Source organism: Lytechinus variegatus, chromosome 12, assembly GCF_018143015.1.
Source record: "Lytechinus variegatus isolate NC3 chromosome 12, Lvar_3.0, whole genome shotgun sequence".
Classification (NCBI taxonomy): Eukaryota; Metazoa; Echinodermata; class Echinoidea; order Temnopleuroida; family Toxopneustidae; genus Lytechinus; species Lytechinus variegatus.
In genome coordinates, this window is record NC_054751.1 from 10,806,641 (window position 1) to 10,827,196 (window position 20,556).

General features: G+C 35.4%; 1 protein-coding gene across 1 annotated transcript in view; it reads left to right on the forward strand.

Annotated features, from left to right (window-relative positions):
* LOC121424683 (phosphatidylinositide phosphatase SAC2-like) overlaps positions 1–11,620 on the forward strand; it is a 60,008-nt gene extending 48,388 nt beyond the window's left edge. The window contains exons 9-18 of the mRNA XM_041620427.1: positions 538–730; positions 1,152–1,229; positions 1,972–2,092; positions 2,613–2,859; positions 3,562–3,769; positions 4,817–4,891; positions 5,656–5,729; positions 6,525–6,653; positions 7,857–7,944; positions 8,327–11,620. Of these exons, the coding sequence (XP_041476361.1) occupies positions 538–730; positions 1,152–1,229; positions 1,972–2,092; positions 2,613–2,859; positions 3,562–3,769; positions 4,817–4,891; positions 5,656–5,729; positions 6,525–6,653; positions 7,857–7,944; positions 8,327–9,605 (2,492 nt within the window). The 3' untranslated portion in view covers positions 9,606–11,620. The remainder of the gene's footprint in view (positions 1–537; positions 731–1,151; positions 1,230–1,971; positions 2,093–2,612; positions 2,860–3,561; positions 3,770–4,816; positions 4,892–5,655; positions 5,730–6,524; positions 6,654–7,856; positions 7,945–8,326) is intronic.
* Positions 11,621–20,556: the final 8,936 nt, after the last annotated feature.

Here is a 20,556-nt window from a genome sequence, read left to right on the forward strand (position 1 = left end):
ACAAAAAGGCAGAAGAAAAAGGTTTACCAAATTATAGTATTTAAGATATTACTAAACTAACACTTAATAACCTAGGGTAGAATCTTAGCTAAGAGTTGATCATCTAGCAAGCTCTACATCGCAAAATGAATTGTGCAAGAATTTTCAACATGAATGCTGTTTCTGTTTGTGGTAACTCCTGTGGGAACTTGGAAGGACAGCATTTTGCTAGTAAACGCCAAGCTGGTATATAACCAAATACCTCTGAAACGTTTTATGTCTAGGTTAATCAGTCATAGTGGCTGATTTTAGACGACAGATATCACTCTCGGGCCTTTTTATCAAAGTGGAGACAATGGCAGGGTTGGGATTCGAACTCACAACCTTGCGATTATGAGTCCAGTGCTCTAACCACTGGACCACACGACCCTGGTGAATGCAACAATTTTGGATGAAGTAAGTCTTCACCAATATAGTTGTGGTGTATTATAATTCAGTCATTGTTATCTACTTTTGATGGAAATGAATTTCAGTATGATATTTTTTCCCTGGTTGTAGATGATGATGAGACCCAGGAGGCTTTCAAGACTCATTTTGAAGAGGACCTGAAGCGATACCGGCATGTAGCCATAATCAGTCTAATCGAACAGGCTGGCAGAGAAGCTATTGTAGGATCAGCCTTCATGAAGCATGTTCTGCTGTACGACAGTCCTAAGCTGACCTACATCACGTTTGACTTCCATGAATACTGGTAATTTGGGTTCTAAACTTCAAGAGCATTTCATGAAACAAATAGGCAGAAAGTTTCTCTGACTATTGTTATAAGCTACTGAAATCCTTGCATCTGATTGGCCCAGAGGATGTTAGAAATACTATTTGTTTCATGAAACCCTCCCTAGAAATTGTGTGCTGTTTTCATTAAAAGTGATGATTTGAAACTTCAAAAAAATTGTCATAATCAGAGACTGATTCCTCAATAGAATAGAAGATAGATTTCTCAACTTTTATTCATCTATAGCAGTCATGTACACAATGTATAGACTTCAGCAGAAAGTGTACAGAGAACAATAATAATATAAGTATGTGTGATTTCGTAAATAATTCAATTTCCATGTCCCATTGTATGGCTCTCGAATGCTATAATTTGATTTGTTGTAAATATCTCCTTATAGTCGAGGTCTTCGGTTTGACAGAGTGTCTGTTCTTCTGGAGAGCATCCGTGATGTCATCAAAGAAATGAGATATTGCTGGTAGGTGACAACATTTTTTTAATCATCAGCATCAAGGTTTCTGTGGAAGTAGCCATCATTATAACTTGTGTATACCATGGATCTATGGTGTTAAAAAGTTTAGTTCAAGTTAATCTGACTATATTCTTGAATATGTTCTCGATGTTGAACATATTGTGATGATAAATATATGGTTCTGTAGTAGGACTTATACTATGGACATTAAACTTTTTCTTAGTTAAAGTGAATGAGTTGATGTGAAAAAGGATCAGCTGGTTATTCACAAATGTGTAGAACACAAGTATTCCATTTATGTACAAAAATAATATATATGTGTGATTGTATGAGAACACAGCTTGCATCAGTGTCCAACTTTAGTAAAGAAAATAATGGATGATATGTAATTCTGGTCCGGTTAGCCATGCTAAGGCTGGGTTAAGTATGCAGCACTTATAAACATTGTATTAGGTGTTTTATAAATGTTACATTATTGTTATTATTATATAATCATTTGAATCATCTTATGTAATGTCACCAGAAAACATGAGTGGAATGCCAGGTCATCTCTTGCAAGGATATGCTGCTGCTGCTGATGAAAATTGTACAGCACCATTTATCTCTGAGGATTGTTCAAAGGCGCTGGCTCTGGCAGTATGTCACATAGTTGCTAGTAAAATACATCTTTTGATGTGAGAACATTTTAGTCAGCTTCTTTTGTAATAACTTTCATTTAAAAATATCAAATTTGTTTCGTTTCATCCAGGGCTGATGCAGAAGGTGTGATCCTGGAGCAGAGAGGGGTGTTCAGGGTGAACTGTATGGACTGTCTGGACAGGACCAATGTGGTTCAGACAGCTCTAGCAAGAGCTGTACTCAGAACACAGGTATGTACAGGGTCTTTGATAGGCTAGGATAAGGCGATGGGGATCTCCAGAAGGAAATGGAAGTAGGGAATAAGGATATAAAAACATGGATACTTTAGCAGTGTTAGATATATAGCGTTGTTGAGAAGGACTATGGTGGGTAGTGAACTGCGTGGATTGTCTGGACCTGACCATAGTGAATCAGACAACTCTAGCAAGAGCTGTACTCAGAACACAGGTTGATGCAGGTAGCCTTGAAAGGATGGTGAAGATATGAAGGATGTAAAGATATAGGGCATAATTCTTCCAGTCTAGAATTCATAGAAAAACAATGATCCTGCTATTATCATGCCCGGTTATCTACGTAAATGTCAGACACATTTTGCTCTTTTATTTTTGTGAAATAAAAGTTCATTCATGGATTACTAGAAATTGTTTAGAGAGAAATCCCAACCATAGTAGTATTTCTTAGAGTCATCATTTATGAAAAAATTGATGTTGAATTTTATCACTACTGATAATAAAAATGATTTCTTAACAGCTTCGCAAGTTGGGTCTGCTGCTACCCGAGCAAAGGCTAGTCCCCAGCATTCGGACCATCTACCAAGATATGTGGGCCAACAACGGGGACATCGTCAGCCGGCAGTACGCTGGGACGGCTGCTCTGAAGGGAGACTACACCAGGACAGGAGAGAGGAAACTAACAGGGCTTATGAAGGATGGGTATAACTCCGCTAATAGATATGTGCAGAACCAGTTCAAGGATGCATTCAGACAAGTGGCAATAGGTCAGTTTGGACAACACTTTACTTTTTCTGTTCTCATATCTATCGCACAAATATATTGAGGTTCTGTGTAAAAGTAGTAGTCCCAATACGTGGCCATCGTTAGGAATCTATTTTTGTAGACTGATCATTTGCAGTTTATTGATTTTATGAAAATTAAATCAGTTTTTATCTGACAAAGGCTCACCTTATCCTTTTAGTTTTCTGAATTTGAATGCACTCTGTACTCTTATTTTGGAAATACATGATTTTCTGGAAAGGGTTCTTCTGATTTTGGCTAGTTTTCTTATTGGTTGTCTTGCACTGTATGGTTGCGGTCTTTGGTATTTTTGGCCAAGCAAAAAACTATCCTTTATCTGTAGTATGATTGTGAGAATGATCCATTTTCGATTTATGATGAAAACTTTTTGAAATTGGATGAAGATTTGATTTGAAAAGAACAATCACACATACTTTTCAGACAGTTTCAGTATATACCCCTATAAACAGGAGACTGAAGGGTATTTCTGGAACAAAAAAAAAATGATTTTGATATTAATCTAAAGTTTAATTTAAAAAAAAATCCAATGATACAATACATATACTTGGTAGTGATGATGAGCAATTCTACAAATTCCAAAAGTCTTTTATTCAACTGAAATTTATTTTGAAATAGTTTTGAGTGGATAAATGATAAATATTATAATTTCACATTGTTGCCTCTAGATTTGATGTTAGGGAACCAGGAGATCCAGGAGGATCTGTCATTGATCGATGAGCAGAAGGCATCGGCTGAGATGGGTAAGGACGTATGGGACGGTGTGGATGAAGAGGATATCAAACAAAGGATTCAACAATGTTCTAGATTACTACTACCAAAGAATGAAGCCAAGATGAATCTTGGAGGATGGGCTCTTATCGATTGTGACTCAGGGTAGGTAGAATGTTCCAGTAAAGGCTTCTATTTATGATTTATTGCTGTCTGTGCCATGATAGTTTTTGAAGTGTTTTACTACAAAAGAATGAAACCAAGATTAATCTAGGAGGCAAGACTCGGGATTGGTATTGAACATTGTTAATACGTATAAGCTTTTTACCTCTTACTGTGGATAGATCAACAGTGCTCTAGATTGTTACTACCAAAGAATGAAGCCAAGATGAATCTTGGAGGATGGGCTCTTATTAACTGGGACTCATGGTAAAATGCTGATGAAAAAAATTGTTTGTACATCTAAGTTTATGACTCGTTATTATGGATAGTCTAACAATGCTTCAGGATGCTACTACTAAAGAATTAAGCGAAAATAAATCATGGAGATTGAGGCTGATACTGGAAAAGACTTGTTGGTTGTAATAATGTCTTGGTTCTAGCTCGATGGCCATATTCTGAAAAAACGTTCATATAATAAACCATGGTCTAAAGTTATGGTTTAACCATGGGCAGCCAAGTGTTTCCCAAAGCTCCCTAACTATATGATAACATTATTATCACATTTGCCACCGAAGCATTACAGACCATCTTTAAATTACCATTTGAATAGTTTTCTTTAACATTAAAATATTGGAATGATCCCATGAAATTCACAAGCTGCATGTTTGATACTTCCCATAATCTTAGCCCAGACTTAGACCGTAGTTAAAGGGAGGAAGGGGCTGTTCTACATGGCTGTTCTTTTATGTATGATTTGTAAAGCATGCATTATATTCAACATGGCCGTAATTCTAGTTTAAGCGATTCAGTGAATAATTCCATATCATTTGTCGTTGCTCGAATTTTGCTGTCTGTATTGACAAGTAAAAAGTCTTGATTTTACAAGCAATACGTATTAGAAGACAATGGCTATTTCTCAAGATATTTAGAGACCACCTTAAAAGTGGTTTAACCGCCATGTAAGCACTTAAAAATATGAGCATTCATTTGTTTGCAGAGTTGCGTGTGATAACCATATATTATGTTACTTGTATGTTTATTATTATGCAGAGATCTTGATGACAGTGGTGAGGATGATAGGGACATCATTCTTATCATATCAGAGAAAGCTTACTATATTGCAAGGTAGGTCTACTTTTATTATATTCTGAACTCGACAAAAAGAGATTTAATTCATTGAACTTAACATTTTCGATGCAAAGGTTTATTCTTATGAACTAAACTACTTTGGTAGCCTAGATATCTTTAAAAAAGGTGATTGATTCCTTTTTGTAATCCAATAATCCTATCTTTTATTTTCATGTTCGATGATTCAATTATTTTTTTTTTATAGCAAATAGTTTGTTTGAATGCGTAGAGGCTCTTGTATTATTCTTGTGTGGACTATTTCAAGCGAATTGGTAATAAATTCTTAATGCATGCTGTGTCCTGTAGGAGATTTGAGGCTTATGAAACTGATTTAGTAACCTCCTTAAATGGTAGTTATGAACATACTACAAATAGTACATTAGACCACTTACAATTCTGGCATGAAATCAACCATTTCAACTAAATTTTCAACCTTAGTGCATTCATGGATGTAATCTTGTTTAGAGAAACTGTTTAAAAAATATATATATATTTTTTTTTACATTGAAATGCTTTAGACATGTAACAAATTTATTTTGTCAGTTTCTTGGTTTCTCCAAAATTAAAGATCCAAATATTGTTGGCCTTTTGCCAAAAAGAGCACCATGACCATATTCATTCGATGTGTTATGACTTTCTTGTTTTGTTGTAAGGCAGATGATATAAGCCTACATATTCCTTGTTATAGTATGAGTGTGCTTTGAATTTTGTAAATACTGATTTCTTGTCTTTATGATAATGTTTGCAATTTTTTTCTCCAGCTATGATGATGAAGCTGAAAAGATCACCCAGTATGAAAGAATACCGATAGATGCAATGACTGCTGTGGGCATAGGTAAGCAAATACTTATCATTTTTCCTTTTCATTTAGATTTAGGTGTGTTTAACTGTTTAAGTAACATGCAAGATATGATACACTCAATATATTAATTCAAATATTGAAGTGGAGATACCACCAAGGCTCCCTGATTGGAGCATTACATGAAACAGTTGTTACAAGCTACTGAAATCTTTGTATCTGATTGGCTTGGAATGAGTAAGTCGGTGAAAATCACTGACAAGATAAAACAGTGGCAAACACGTAGGCCCGTATTCTGAAGTCGGGTTTAACTTAGACCATGTCTAACTCTGTGCTAAAATTATGGGAAGCCAAAAGTGTCAAAATCTTTATTAAGTTGTACATGTATGTTTCTTACGTCTACTGTGCTCTTTCCTGATTCATCGATGGTGAAGACAATCATCTGTTTATACTTCCTAGATAATTATGAATGATTTGAGAGCCAAATGAGCTGAAATATGATATTTCTACTGTTAGGGATTTATGTAACAATTGGCTATCCATACTTAAACCACAACTTTAAACCCGAGTTTAAGTTAGACCTGACTTCAGAATACAGAACATGGTGATGTTAGTTTATGATGAGAAATCTGGTACAATAGTCCATACCTGGAATGGAAAAGTTGTGTGAATAAACCTGATGACTGTTGGGTGTTTGAGATATTCGTATAAAAGTCAAATGAATACCTTGACAGTTTTTGAGATTTCAACAAGTTGATTGTGAACTTCAAGTGGAGCTATATTGGAAAGATACGTTTAGAGGTATTATATTATCATTATTATATTTTACAGGATCAGCAACTACGTTCTTCTCCCATGCCAAACAGCGCTGCGTGCGCATCTACCATTCAGTACAGGGTGATGATGGCTACTTCAGCACTCTCAAAGCACTACCTAGTCAATCAAAAGAATCGGCTGAAGGTAAGTAGATATCGGGTAGGGGGATGCCAAACATCTAGCATTCATTATTAGGCGATGACGGAAAAGCTGTGGTGTAGTGGTTCTGACTCTGACCTTGTAATCAGAAGGTCATGTGTTTGATTTCCAAAACAGTCTGACATCCTTTGGCAAAGTGTCAGTCCATACTTTGTCACGCTTCACCCAAATGCATTTCCTTTCCACATTTAATCTCCAATTAAAAATGTAAGCACAAAGCAAATATGAATTGTACAAGAAGTGCTCAAGCAAATTTGAATACCACAACAATTCTAATCTCATAATCTCTTATTAGGCGATGACGGAAAAGCTGTGGTGTAGTGGTTCTGACTCTGACCTTGTAATCAGAAGGTCATGTGTTTGATTTCCAAAACAGTCTGACATCCTTTGGCAAAGTGTCAGTCCATACTTTGTCACGCTTCACCCAAATGCATTTCCTTTCCACATTTAATCTCCAATTAAAAATGTAAGCACAAAGCAAATATGAATTGTACAAGAAGTGCTCAAGCAAATTTGAATACCACAACAATTCTAATCTCAATTTCTAATCTGTATTAATCAAACATATATTTTGTTGTTTTTTATTGTTCAACTTGATGGAAATTCATTTTGTTTACATGCAGACATACAAATTACAATACAATACGATAACGAGTCTTCGTTATCAAAACATGATGTTTTGTATTTTATATATTGTTAAAACTCTTCATTTTTCTCTCTCTCTTTTCAGCTCTTTCTTTCTCACTCTTGCTCTTCTTTTAACTCTTTGTTGATGTTCGCATCATTGAATGTATTATTTTAGCCAATGTATAGTTATGTATCTTTGTATTTTTTTTCTTCACTTGGAACATCATTCTCAAGCTCATAGAGCTTAAGATGCTTCAATCATGTATATACATGTATATATATAGTATAAATGATTATACTATGAATATCATGTAATGTTGAAAATGATGTATATATATATATATATATATATGAATAAAATCAAATACATAAATTCATAAATATGTATCTATTCCATGATCCATATGACAATTTCTCAACATGGACCAATAAAAAGTTCTGTATATAAACTTGTCTTTGACTCACAGTGTGGTTTCTTAATTTTCACATTGTCTTTGTTTCATTTTCTCATTCATTGGACTGTTACAAATTCCTGATTTCCAATTTCTTATAATTTTTCAGATATTCTTCATTCTGTGGTTGAAGCCCTTGCAAAAGCCAGAGCAGCAAATAATCTCGGTCTGAAGGTTGTTGAAGACAAGATGGAAAAGTTAGTATTCATTTTCTTTTAGTATCGTCCCTCCTTTCCAAAACTTCTCTTATCATGTACAAATATATGTGTGCCAAGATTTCCCCTTCACATTGCAGTAAAAGAAAAATGGCGATTCTTCAAGATCATTTTCAGGGTCATATTGTTTTGTAAAATAACTCATGAAATATTCTTAATTTTGATATTTCCCTTTGTGTAAAATATGTACTGACATGCTACATCTTCTTTCTGTATTATATGAAGCATTAATTTCTGGAACTCTTTCTTTATAAAGGGGTTGTTTGCTGGCTTCCTTGTATGAAAGCAGTCCATGGTATGGACAATTCTTAAAGAAATCCATGTTCTTTGTAATAATCATACTTTTACTTTACTTGTTAAACAGGAAAAAAAGCAAGGTCTCTGGAGAAGTAATTCGTCTCACATCCCAGAAACGTTTCACCATGTGGCTACAGGACAAGTTTGTTCCGGAGTCGGTCCTTGCCAAGCGTAACCGTGGCAACCAGAGTGGTCAAGAGAGTCCTTCTGATCAACCAAGCAATCGTCAGCTTATCAAGCCCATCAGAGCACAGGTTATGAGCAGATACTTCCAGTCCATGGGTGACAAGGTCTCCAACTTGAACCCTTTGAAGAAGGTGCGGTTACGGAAGCGACCTTCCAACCCGCAGGCGGAATCCATCGGAATGGAGAATCGTGCTTTCGCAGAGGGAGAGGAGAGTCAGGATGAGCTGGATGGCATCAACGACAGTGACGATGAGATCCTACTTGATTCATCGTCAAGCGATGACACCTCGTTAGATGGTCTGAGCCTGGGAGCCTGTCTAGAAATCCTTGGAGGAAACGCCGAAGTTGATGCAGAAAATGATACCAATAATCAAAGCATGATATCTCATGACGGGGAGATTGTCCTGACGACATGCGGTGTGCTTGCTGTTGATCAGGACCGCAATGTGAGAAGTCTAAGCCTACGTAGGCTTACACCTCGAAAGAACCACCACCGTGATGCTGCCGATAACGCTATCATTGCTAATGCTAATGCTAATGAAGAGAGGGTGAGGAGGGGTAGGCTCATGTCAGATGGTGAAGATCATAGTAGGAAGTACAGCACCCTTGGACGGGAAAGAACTCTTGCCACCGTTGACGCTACAGACGAACCTGATGGTTCTAATAAAGTCCTTGTGGATAACGCAGACTCACAGAACCAGGTTGATGAATTGAACGCAAATATAACCAGAGATTCAAATCCTGCAAACGATGCCCAGACAACTCAGCTGTCTCCTCAGAAGCGACTTGCGAATCCAGTCGTTCGATTGCCATCCTTGGATGACAATTTTGGTCCTTTGGAGTTGACCGTCAACCCACTTCCGGAGAACTTCCATGATCACCTCCTTGCTGAAAACATGCGGATGAAGTACCGTGCTCACAGCGAGAACTCCTTGCAGGATTGCTTCATGAGCACCACGTCAACGGAGAAGACTGAAACCGACAGTATCGGAAGGGAAGGCGCTCAGGCAACCATCAGCAAGATAGCTCTCAGGTTCCGTACCTTGGGGTCAATGAACTTTACACGGTCTGGGAACCTTCGGGCTGAGCAGCAGAAAGAACAGATGCAGATGGAGATGAAGATGAGGAGGGAGTGTAAAACAAGATTTATACAGCTTTGATTATCAACCAACATTAGGAACCTACATTCATCTCTTTGGAACTAGGAAATCTTTTTGGCACCCCCCCCTTAATTGATATTGTGTTGGTGTAGCTCATCATGTTGGTTGACGTTTAGTCTCTCCATCCATATCTTACACCTTATTACATGTGGTAATTCTGCTAGAATGGAAGAGTATGCCGATTGATAACTTTGCAATGTTCAGAGCTAAGATCATGATTGAGTCACGGGACACCTGGTGTGTCATAACAGTATTGATAAGTTATGAATGACTTTAAGCATGACTGGTGACGTGGATGTTGTTTCACGCAAGTTGTCAGCACTGACTTAACACGTAATTGTCAGCTCTGATAATTTCAGTGATCCTTGGAAGTTCACCTCCCAATGTGTTAAATCAATTATTAAAAACTTGGGGCATCATGTTTCACACAAAACAGATCACCAGTCGTGCATTCAGTCATGCATAACTTACAAACACCAACCTACAATTTTTATTTACATGGGAGTGGTTGAAAAACTTTTCTGCAATTTGCTTTCAGAGTATTTATTCATCATTGGTAATCGCTGAGCACTTGTGTGTAAATCAAATGTTACCAGCTGCATATTATTTGTGTACTGCCAGCTGAATCCGTTTTGAGGGGAAAATGTAAGAATTGTTCTTTGGATCTTTCCTTCAAACTCTACTTTCTCAGGCTTATTATTGATGCTCATCATTTTTCTATGGATATCATTTAATGACGCCAGCTGTATTTTGTATATCTTCATGAATGTTACAGCCCCAGAGTGATGTTATAAATGAGTAGTATGTGTTATTATACATGCACTAGGCATAAGAGCCCTGTTTGCGAGTAATATTGAAGAAATGCCCAAGTTCAATGACATAGTTCCCTTGAACGTTCCTTCCAATAGCCCATTTCAATTCCTTCCTTAAAGTAATTTGACAGTTACAAGTAATAATACATTTATGAAACCGGGACACATTATAACAAGCAAATCCTGGGGAGCGTTCATGAAAGTCCCATTTTATCCGACAGTTACCATAGTAACAGTGCTTCTCAGCCAATCAAAATACAGAAAAGTTGTCAGATCTGACAACTTGTCTGACAAAAATGTTGATGAAACGCCCCCCGGGGCTCAGTGATAGCAGTGTTGTGATCTAATACTATACTGGCCACTCAAATTTGCTGTTGCATGCACATTTTTTCATCTTACACACTACAAATTGGAAATTGATTGAAAATATTGGTGCTCCAAGGGGCTGTTTAACTTCATAATTATCTTGCGTGACTTCATCATTTCATTAATGAGTATGTATGTGATAAGAAAGTGTTGTATTCATAATTTATTGAATTGCATCTGTGCTAACCTGATTTTATGCTTGTTGCACAAAACTCACACAATTACCGCACAATTACATGCACATTGAGACGAAACTGAAGTTGGAGCTTTGTCCGTCATTTGGCAAAGTAGAAACCTCAGATGAAGCTGTATTTGTCAGATTATTGTTGTTTTATAAATCATCATTATTCTTAAATTTCACCTTTGTTTTCTCCATCCCCTTGTTTCCTTCTACACTTCTTTTCTTTTTTCTCCTTGAAAAGTATCTTGTCAAAATAATACTTCTACTTACATTTGAAAATTGAACTGAATTCTCATAAACTGAATTGCCAACAAGTGTCTCATTTCGAGATATTCTTATTTGTTCCCAATGCACAAAGATTTGAAAATTCAAGACTTGGACATGGCTGTATAATACTTTTATTAGTGGAATATTGCTTTAAGTTGTGCTCTTAGTCAATATTTTTTTTACTCAAATGTGTTATTGCAATGTAGTAAATGCACAAATAAGTCTGGTTGTTTCTTAATTCTTTTTTTTCTTCAGTATTTCTTTCCGGCTTATGTGTATCAGAAAATCAGTTTCATATCATCTAATGCTCTTGATATGTAGTTTAATGGCACTGTTGCTTTAGGTCAGGGTCTACTCTCACAAAGATATGTCATTGATCTGATCAATCACAACTATAGAAAGTCAATAACAACATCTTCTCAAAATGCGTATGCTGTTCAAAGTGTACTCAAATCATACAAATTTTGCTTGCATCATTGCTTCAACCAATAGCTAAGTGTGCTCATTTTTTGTCAGCAAAGGCACAGTTCATAATCCTCCTTTGTGTAAATGAAGAATAGTGACATCATTGCCTTTTCATAAATTAGAATTGATTGATAAGATCGGTCACAATTCTTTGTGAGACTAGGCCCATGTGAATCTTTTAATCTCTGTGTGTATGAGCTTGGGGCTCTAGCTACATCATTCAGTTACAAAATAACTCTTGCCAGGAAAGCAATAATGAATATGTTGCCTTTGTTTAAACAGTTTGATTAGCCTAATTTTAGATAGGTTTTGAATGAGTTGTGATAAGGATTTACAATGTTTCTAGCTGATTGTCTTTGTCTTTCTATTTCTCTCTCCCTCTCTATCACTCTGTAGTGAAGAATTTAGCTGTGTTTCAATTGGATATCATTTTTTAAACTTGTGTTAAGGCATTGCACATCAAAGCTCAAGAACATTTTATAAAGTCTTCAAACATAAAGCTGGGGTGATTATATTCATGGTTTGTATCTTCTGGAAAAGGCGCTACATAAATCCAGCTGTCATGATTGTCATTAATATTATTGTTATTGTTATTATTTTCTCCCTCTTCTTCAACTTCTCTTTCAACTTTGATACTTCGAGACAAAATTGACTGCCTCATCTTGTTACAGCATGAACTATAAAAAAAGCCTCTAATGTATGAAATAACAAAAATCATACATTTTTAATCATGTAATTAGCTTCCATGGATTACTTTGGAAAAATGTAATATTTCACCATCATGTTGAGGATCTGAATGATCCACAAACTTCAGTTGTCAGGTGACAAAAATAATTTCATCTCCCGTGTCTGCAATATCGGTTTCTTTTATGCCTCATATCCCATTGACTTTGTACACAAGAGTTTGGTTGTTAGGCTTTTCTCAATTAGGAGATTTTACAATCTCGACAGATTCTACTACATAGAAAATTAATTGTCAAAGTAGTCTGTGTTGAAAATTGGTAAATCAAATCAGCAATTTCATTCTGGACTGTGGAAAACAATATATTTGCATTTTTTTATCAGTTCAGAATCTCACGACTATCAGCTGTCTGGGTTCACCAATTTTTCGACAAAGACCTCTCAGCTGTTCGTTGTGATTTGACAGGCATTTCCTATGTTATAGAATCTGTCCCCGTCGCAGTTGCGAAAAAAAAATTCATCCTAAAATTCTTTTAAGGTCATGAATGTAAACATTTCAAACAACCAATTGTACTTGTCACTGAATGTTGAATTGTATGTATGTATACTGGTTAAACTTGAATGAAGACATTCAGGGTTTTTTTTAAGTGATAAAACATGCTTTAAAGGTAATGCCAACTTTCAAGATATTGTGTATGTGTACCCCTCCCCCACCCTAAATGGATATGTTTCCCCTTTTATAAACCTAAGTGAAATGTTCCCCAATCAGTGAAGGTGTTTTTTTTTCTTCTAAATTTATGTTGACTTGATGGTTGAGACAGTTCTGTGGAAATGAAAATAACTGTTGATAAACTCCCTCAATAATTTTTATTGTAAGATTGTTTTAGCTGAACTCTATGATGTGGAGGGTGTTGAATTTTTTAAATCAAATTCCTTGTATAGAAATCTACTTAATCTAGACTAGATCATGTGTTTAATTATGCTCTTTCAAAAGATTTTACTCCAGTTACAGTTTTCAATGTACAAAGATTTTAATGTATTTATGTTAAAGAGGATATATATTTTGGAGAAATATAAATACATCATTGTAAATCCTATATATAGTGAAAAAAATGATATGCATTTTAACATCATTGTATAGCTACAGGCCATATTGAAATATGTTCTTTGTTATATTGGTATCATGCTTTGTGAACAATTTTAGCAGGAGATTTGTTAGAATAACTGATACCTGTGAAATTTGTTGATTTTAGGAAAGTTTACGGATTAAAAACTTAATGTGTAGAATATATTCAGATTCTGTTGAGGTCACTTTGAATAGGCATATATATGTTACATGCAGCAATTACAGGTACATGTATGAAGTGATTTAATGAATTCAAAGACAGTTTTTTCATCTGCACCCAATTTATTAACTGCATATTTCCCATATGTTTATAACACCCCCCCCCCCCACCCATAATAGTACAAACATGTGGATAATATTCTAATTTTTATTATAATCAAATAACTGTAGGGACTATGAATTTTACTCCCAAATATTTATATAATATTGACTGGCCTTGAGGGGAACATCAAATATATTGCCAGCAAAAGAATCATATTGGCCCGAGTCCTTAGACGAGGGCAATATGGGGCTTTTAAGGGCAATATATTTGATGTTCCCCGAAAGAAGAGCCAGTCAATATTTTTATTATCATCCAAATCAGATATCTAGAGCAAAAATCGTGATAATGGTGATATTTCTTTTAAAATAGTTGTCTTGTTAATAATATAAGGGTCTAGGCTCTGCACTTTACCATTATGACGTACTTGCAAGCGCTTGGATCCAGTGGTGTCTTTATTATGACGTATATTGTTGGCGCGCAGATCCTATGAAGCGTATCTCTTTATACGCATCCACAAATGCCCGGATGTGAGACCAGGGAAAATACAAAGGTATATTTTGCGTCGTCTCAGCATGCAAAGTAAATATGCGCAATGAGACCGAGGAAAATACAAATAATATACCTATTCCTTCCCGATATCTATGAATCTAGGGCAATACGGTTTTGTAAATGACCAGCTCAGATGTCTGATACGGGTGATAATGTTTAATATAGTCTTATGGTGGTATGTGAATTGCCCTTTAAATGCGTTGGTTATTTGCAGTATTGACAAGAAGGGCCTCATTGGACTCACATGGCAGCTGCTTTTATTTGGACCACTATTTATTCTTTTATCTACATCAACAATAAGAATGATAATGACACATTTTCGTGATACTTATTTTCTTATTCAGGTTGGTACAAATTCTGAAAATGTGTTAGAATGATATACATACATAATGATTCGTTCAAATAAACAGGTAGGAAAGTTTTTAACATGGCATACAAACTTGAAAGAGACATAAAACAAGAGATGTTATCTCTCATTTGTAATTGACATTATTATTAAGATTATGATGAAATATATATGTAATGTACATTCTATACTCGGGTTAGGGGCAGTCAGAACCAAGATTTATAAAAGCAGGAACATGAAAATCTGATTATTTCTGAAAACTTCTAAAAAAATAGAGAGGGGGGGCTATGTTCCAATCTTCCTGTCCCCCCCCCCCCCCATCAATCATCTGCCTCTTTCTCTGACAGTCTCTGATTATAGACTTACGAGTATAACGATTGTCTGTGCTGTGAGAATGGTTTTCCATCATCACAATCATAATCATTCTCTTTTTCTTCATCATCATCCATCAACGTTTTATGCAAATGAAAACCTTTAATGGAGACTAAGTATTCAAGTCACCCATTGCAGTACTGAATATGGAAGAGACTTGCGTTAATGCTCATGTGTTCAGTGTATTTAAGTCCTTTCTGTTTGGTGAAGATTGATGAAGAAATGAAGATGGAAAATCTGAATCTCTGATGCTATTTCAGTCAACTGATTAATGAATAGAAAAGTTTTTGATATTGTCTTGTCATTTTTAGTCTTGCCTGTATATATGAATTTTGGTTGATGCTGCCACCTCCACTCTGCTGGGCAGAAATGAAGTTGGAATTTTACAAAAAATACTAGGCAAACATTTTGAACTGTAAACTAAATTGAATTTAAAGGCTCTTTTATGAGTAACTTTTAGTCTATTTCTATCTGCTTATTGTAATATAGATCAATTAAAAGATACTGAAAATAATTTGTGAACTGCAATTTAGATTTTAAGACTGATTTTATTATAATTTCATTTACATTATGAAAAAGAATAAACCATTTTTTAATACAAAAAAGGACTTGTAGGTTGAATTTTTGATAACATTAACTCAACCTTCTGGGTGTAAAAAAAATAAATGTAAAAAATGCCTAAGTCAAGGCAATTTTTCAGACCATATTGTGCAAAACAAGTGGTATTTACTGTAGGTTTAATTTCACCAGGTTGAACAGATATCTGTGGTTCTAAGGGATTTGACTTATGCAGAGTAACTGGGGGGGGGGGAGTTTTATGAAGATGAGGTTAGACATGAAATTGATCTTTCAGTTAGGTATTACATTCCTACACAATTTATAATAATATCCACTGGTCTGATTTTTGTGGTGGATCAAAATATCCAAAAAAGCCGCACCAAATAGATAACGTATTAATTGTACTTAATTGACTTGCTTCGCATGAAGTTTTATTAAAACATTGGTTGTTGGTTTTTATTCAATACTCCATTGTATTTAATTGTTGTAATATCCTATTTTGTGTATTTACATGTATATTAAATTGCTCTCCTAAAAAATTGGTATCTAGCAGAACGTGTGTGACCTACATGTAATATTGAATATTTCATAAATTGTTGATCTCTATTTTATCTTTTTATGTTACCGAGCCTAACTGTATCAGCTCGATATTAATTCTATGATGCATGTCATTGAAAAGAAATATGGAAGATATCACTCATTTTAATTCATTTTAATTAAGTATAAATACCCATGCTGTATCACTAAACCTATATAATTAACATTTGGTCTAAAATGTATGCTCTAAAGGAAAACATACATTTGATGTGTCAACTTTTTCAATGAAAGCTTCTTTTCTGTGGTGTATTTTAATTGAGGGTGACTATCAAAGCAAAAATTGGATGCAGAATATATATATATATATATATATATATATATAATATATCTAAAAAAATTCCAGAGGAACTATTTTTGCAGATTTTACATCATTAAATCCTCCTCCTAATACCTTGGTCACATTTGCTCTACGGCGGCCGTATGGCGAGTCGAAAACAGCCGTTTTAACATTTTTTGTACCAACTACATATAACTGGTTTGAATTAAAATGAATAAAACGGCTGTTTTCGAATTGCCGTACGGCCGCCGTAGAGCAAATGTGACCAAGGTATTAGCTGTTAACTTTATTTATTAGATCATCACTTGCCAAGCTTTGCATTGATTTTTTTTAATTGTTTTTGTGGGGGGTTTTTTGAAAAAAAAAATCCCATTTTCTTCATTGTTCTAGAATACTAGGATTTTGCCAGTCCAAAATCTTTGAAAGAAACAAGTAGAAGAATTTTTAAGAGGAAATTTTGAATGAGAAATCGGCTTCTAGTGGACGTTTCATACATTTCTCATGGCAAGTCGTAAATCCATATCGCACAACTCTTGAAGGCAGAATTGTCTATCTGAAATAGATCATTCAAAATTTTCATTGAATGATCTAATATATTTTTCTGATAAATCCTCACCTTTTAAGAGATTTTTTCACCTTCAAGAAACTTAATATTAACTGCAGTAAGTATTCAAGAAATCAAATGTAATTTGGAGATTCCAAGTCTGCTACGTTGTCACTAGAATTTGGAAATGACTTAATTTACACTTGTGTCGTGTTATATTCAAGGCATTTAGATCTTTGAAAAATTATGCAATTATATGTTTACGATATTGTTATTATATTGAGGCCGAAATAGATATTTTTGGGGGGGATGTTTTTTTTTGGGGGGGGAAACTCCCCCCCCCATATACTGTACTCACCACCCAGGTGTAGTAAATGGGTATCTGGTAGGAAGAAATTCCTTGAATGCTTGAGCATCCGATCAGGGTAGCCGTACTAAAGACGGGGCAATAGTATGCAGCGCTTAGAAACATTTGTGTTAAGCACTATATAAATGTTGCATATTAATATTTGAACAAGACTGTGGCATGTCTACTTAAATTTCGTAGACACAGTCACAATGTTATCAAATATGAAATTCAATCGCATGCATTTCACAGCAACAAACTGAAGGCTAACCTGAAAGTGTGTTTTACTCAAAAAGTTTTTCAAATTGGTGATGATATGATACATAATTTCAAAAATGGGGTCATCTCATGCATGGGAATTAAGTTTGCAAGCTTATATTTTCTAATCACATCAGTAAAGTGGATGCAGGGGGCCGTTTCATAAAGCTGTTCGTAAGTTAAGAGCGACTTTAAGAACGACTGGAGATCCTTTCTTATGGTAAATGATATTTACCATTAAATGTTCATTGGTGATTATTTAGCGCATAAGAAAGGATCACCAGTCGCTCTTAAGTTGCTCTTAACTTACGAACAGCTTTATGAAACACACACCGGGTCATATTTAGGAGGATTTTGACTTGATAAAATGTTGAATTTGATTTATTCATATCACTCCAAAGATTTTATTTAACTATCCGTAGTTATTATAATGTCTGTGTATGTATTGTGTTACATTGATGTTGTGCAAAATGAGATTTTTGAACTGGTATTATGATCCCAAATGTAGATAAAATTGAAGTGGATTATTTATGGAGGAATATTAAATCATCAATGAAGTGTAATTATAAAGAGTTTTTGCTTTAGTTTTCTTTTTGTTGTTGTCATTGCATTTTTTGAAGTCCAAGGAATGATTAATTAAATTTATTACTCACTTCTGTATAGTAATGGACGGAGATATTAATTTGTACATTTTTTTCTGGAGTAACTTTAATAGTGGCTCAAATTATCAACGAGATCGTGGCTTGTATGGAATTTCATTATGCTCATCCCGGTAATGTTAAGCTGCATGATTTGAGGCTCAAATCGTTCTGAGAAATTTCAATAAAATAGGAGGTGGGGATGGGGGGGGGGGTGGGAACTTAAAGTCAGATTATTTAAAGGTACATGGCATAATTGGTAATTCATGGGCTTGCACATCATCTATAATTGCAAGTCTTACTTCATACACTTAAACAAGACAACAAAATGAAGAAAATCAAGAAAGGATGAGCGAGGTTTTAAGCGTTACAGTAAGATTTAAAAGAGAAACTTCATGGGTTATTGAAATGGTAAAATGTTTGCTAGATATTGTATTTGCAGAAAATGAGATTTGTTGGAAGGGAGAAGAGAGGGGGGGAGAAATAAAAATAAGGGGGAAAGACAGGTGAGAGGAAAAAGAATAGAGAAGAGATGCTGAAAGAGGAAGAGGGGGGGGGGAGAAAATTGAAATAGAGGAGTAGTATCTTTCACATCAATCAGATTCCAGATAGCAAGTGAACTAGTAAGATCCTAAACATGTTTCAAGTATCCTCCTCCACCCCCCCCCCCCCATATGACATTACATTTAACATGACTCATTACAAAGAGGCATCAAATGCTGAATGATTATTAGGACACGGTTTGCTGATGACTCATGCTTAGAAAGCTTCTGTCATTTGATATTTAGGAAAGTATCCATATGATTAGGGGCACCACATGGGAAAGATCGATGTATCTTTCTATAGTACGAGTATTGTCAAGTTTAACCCAAACAGGAAATAAGGTGCATTCCTTGTTTCACTGTATACTTCCCTTATTTTACCCCCCCCCCCCCCTCCAGAAAAAGGGTTATAAAAATATTAAGTCCATCAGCCTATGGCCATTACTTAGAATTCCATCACTTCTTTCTGCTATGTAATATAGCAGAATAGCCATTTTATATTACTCTCACATTATTCTTAACTCAGCTTAAATATTGGCGGGTAGTATAGCCACCTAATATCAATCTCTCATCTAATTTGCTCGTATTTATGTCCTTTGTATTAAAGCCCAGCACACACTATGCGATGATATTGCACCAAGATCTGATTATAATAAATTGCCAAGCCCATCTCAGTGCAATCATATCGCAAGGGGTCTTCAAGAACCCCCGGGGGGATCAAATATATTGCTGTACACTGTGCTGTTAAAGTGGTGTTTTTTCAGTTTTGGACACGGTCTGCGCGTGGACTCATTAAGGGTATCAAAAACACAGATTTTAAAGAAAAAGGGTGGTTTTGAAAGACTGGTTAATGGTCAATCGCGGGGTCACGATGTATTTAGGGTATGCTTTTTTTAAGGACTAGTTTGCCAAACGTGTTTAGGGTATGTTTTTTTTTCCAATGCTTCCCCCCCCCCGAGGTCATATTTTGGCAACAACTTGTTTAGGAGCCAAAATGTGTAAATAGAGCCAGCGAAGAACTTGTTAAGGGGGTTATTTTGCACATAGAGAAAAACTCGTTTAGGGGGTGTTTGGAAATTCCTTAAGTCACGCGTGTGTACAGCAATATATTTAATTGCCCCCCCCCCCCCCCCCCGATGGGCAAGAACTGACACCTAAATTGAGCGCTTAGAAAATAGGGAGAATTGGCTGGTCAATGAGAATGGGTGAAAATGATATCTTAGGAATTGCTGATATGACCCACTGCCATTATACCCCAGTGTATGCGACTTCAAAGTGATATCAATTGTTTGTTTTTTCAATTAATTGACAGATAATGGAGAATTACATGATCATGATTTAGGCCTCTCTTGCTCCCCCCCCCCTTCACCTTTTTTCCTTCACTAATTGAAAATCACAATAGGTCAGACCCTGCCCCCCCCACTGGTATTGAATTTCCAATGAAAACTGATGATATGCCTTCAAGTAACAAATGAAATCATGTGAGATAGCTTAATATGAGCATACAATGATAGTATCACCACAAAATTAAAAAAATCCACACATTACATTTTAAAAATTTTCAGTGTTGTTAGATACATATTTTTTTATTTTTCATTTGGATATAGAAATGGCATTATAAATACAATAGCACATGAGCCTGATTATAGCAAATATAAACACAAATAATCTCTTTTTTTACAAATAATCTTGATCTTATCCACAATGCACACAATTCAATTTCATTACCTTTTACAATTATGTGACCTTTTGTTCATTTAAAAA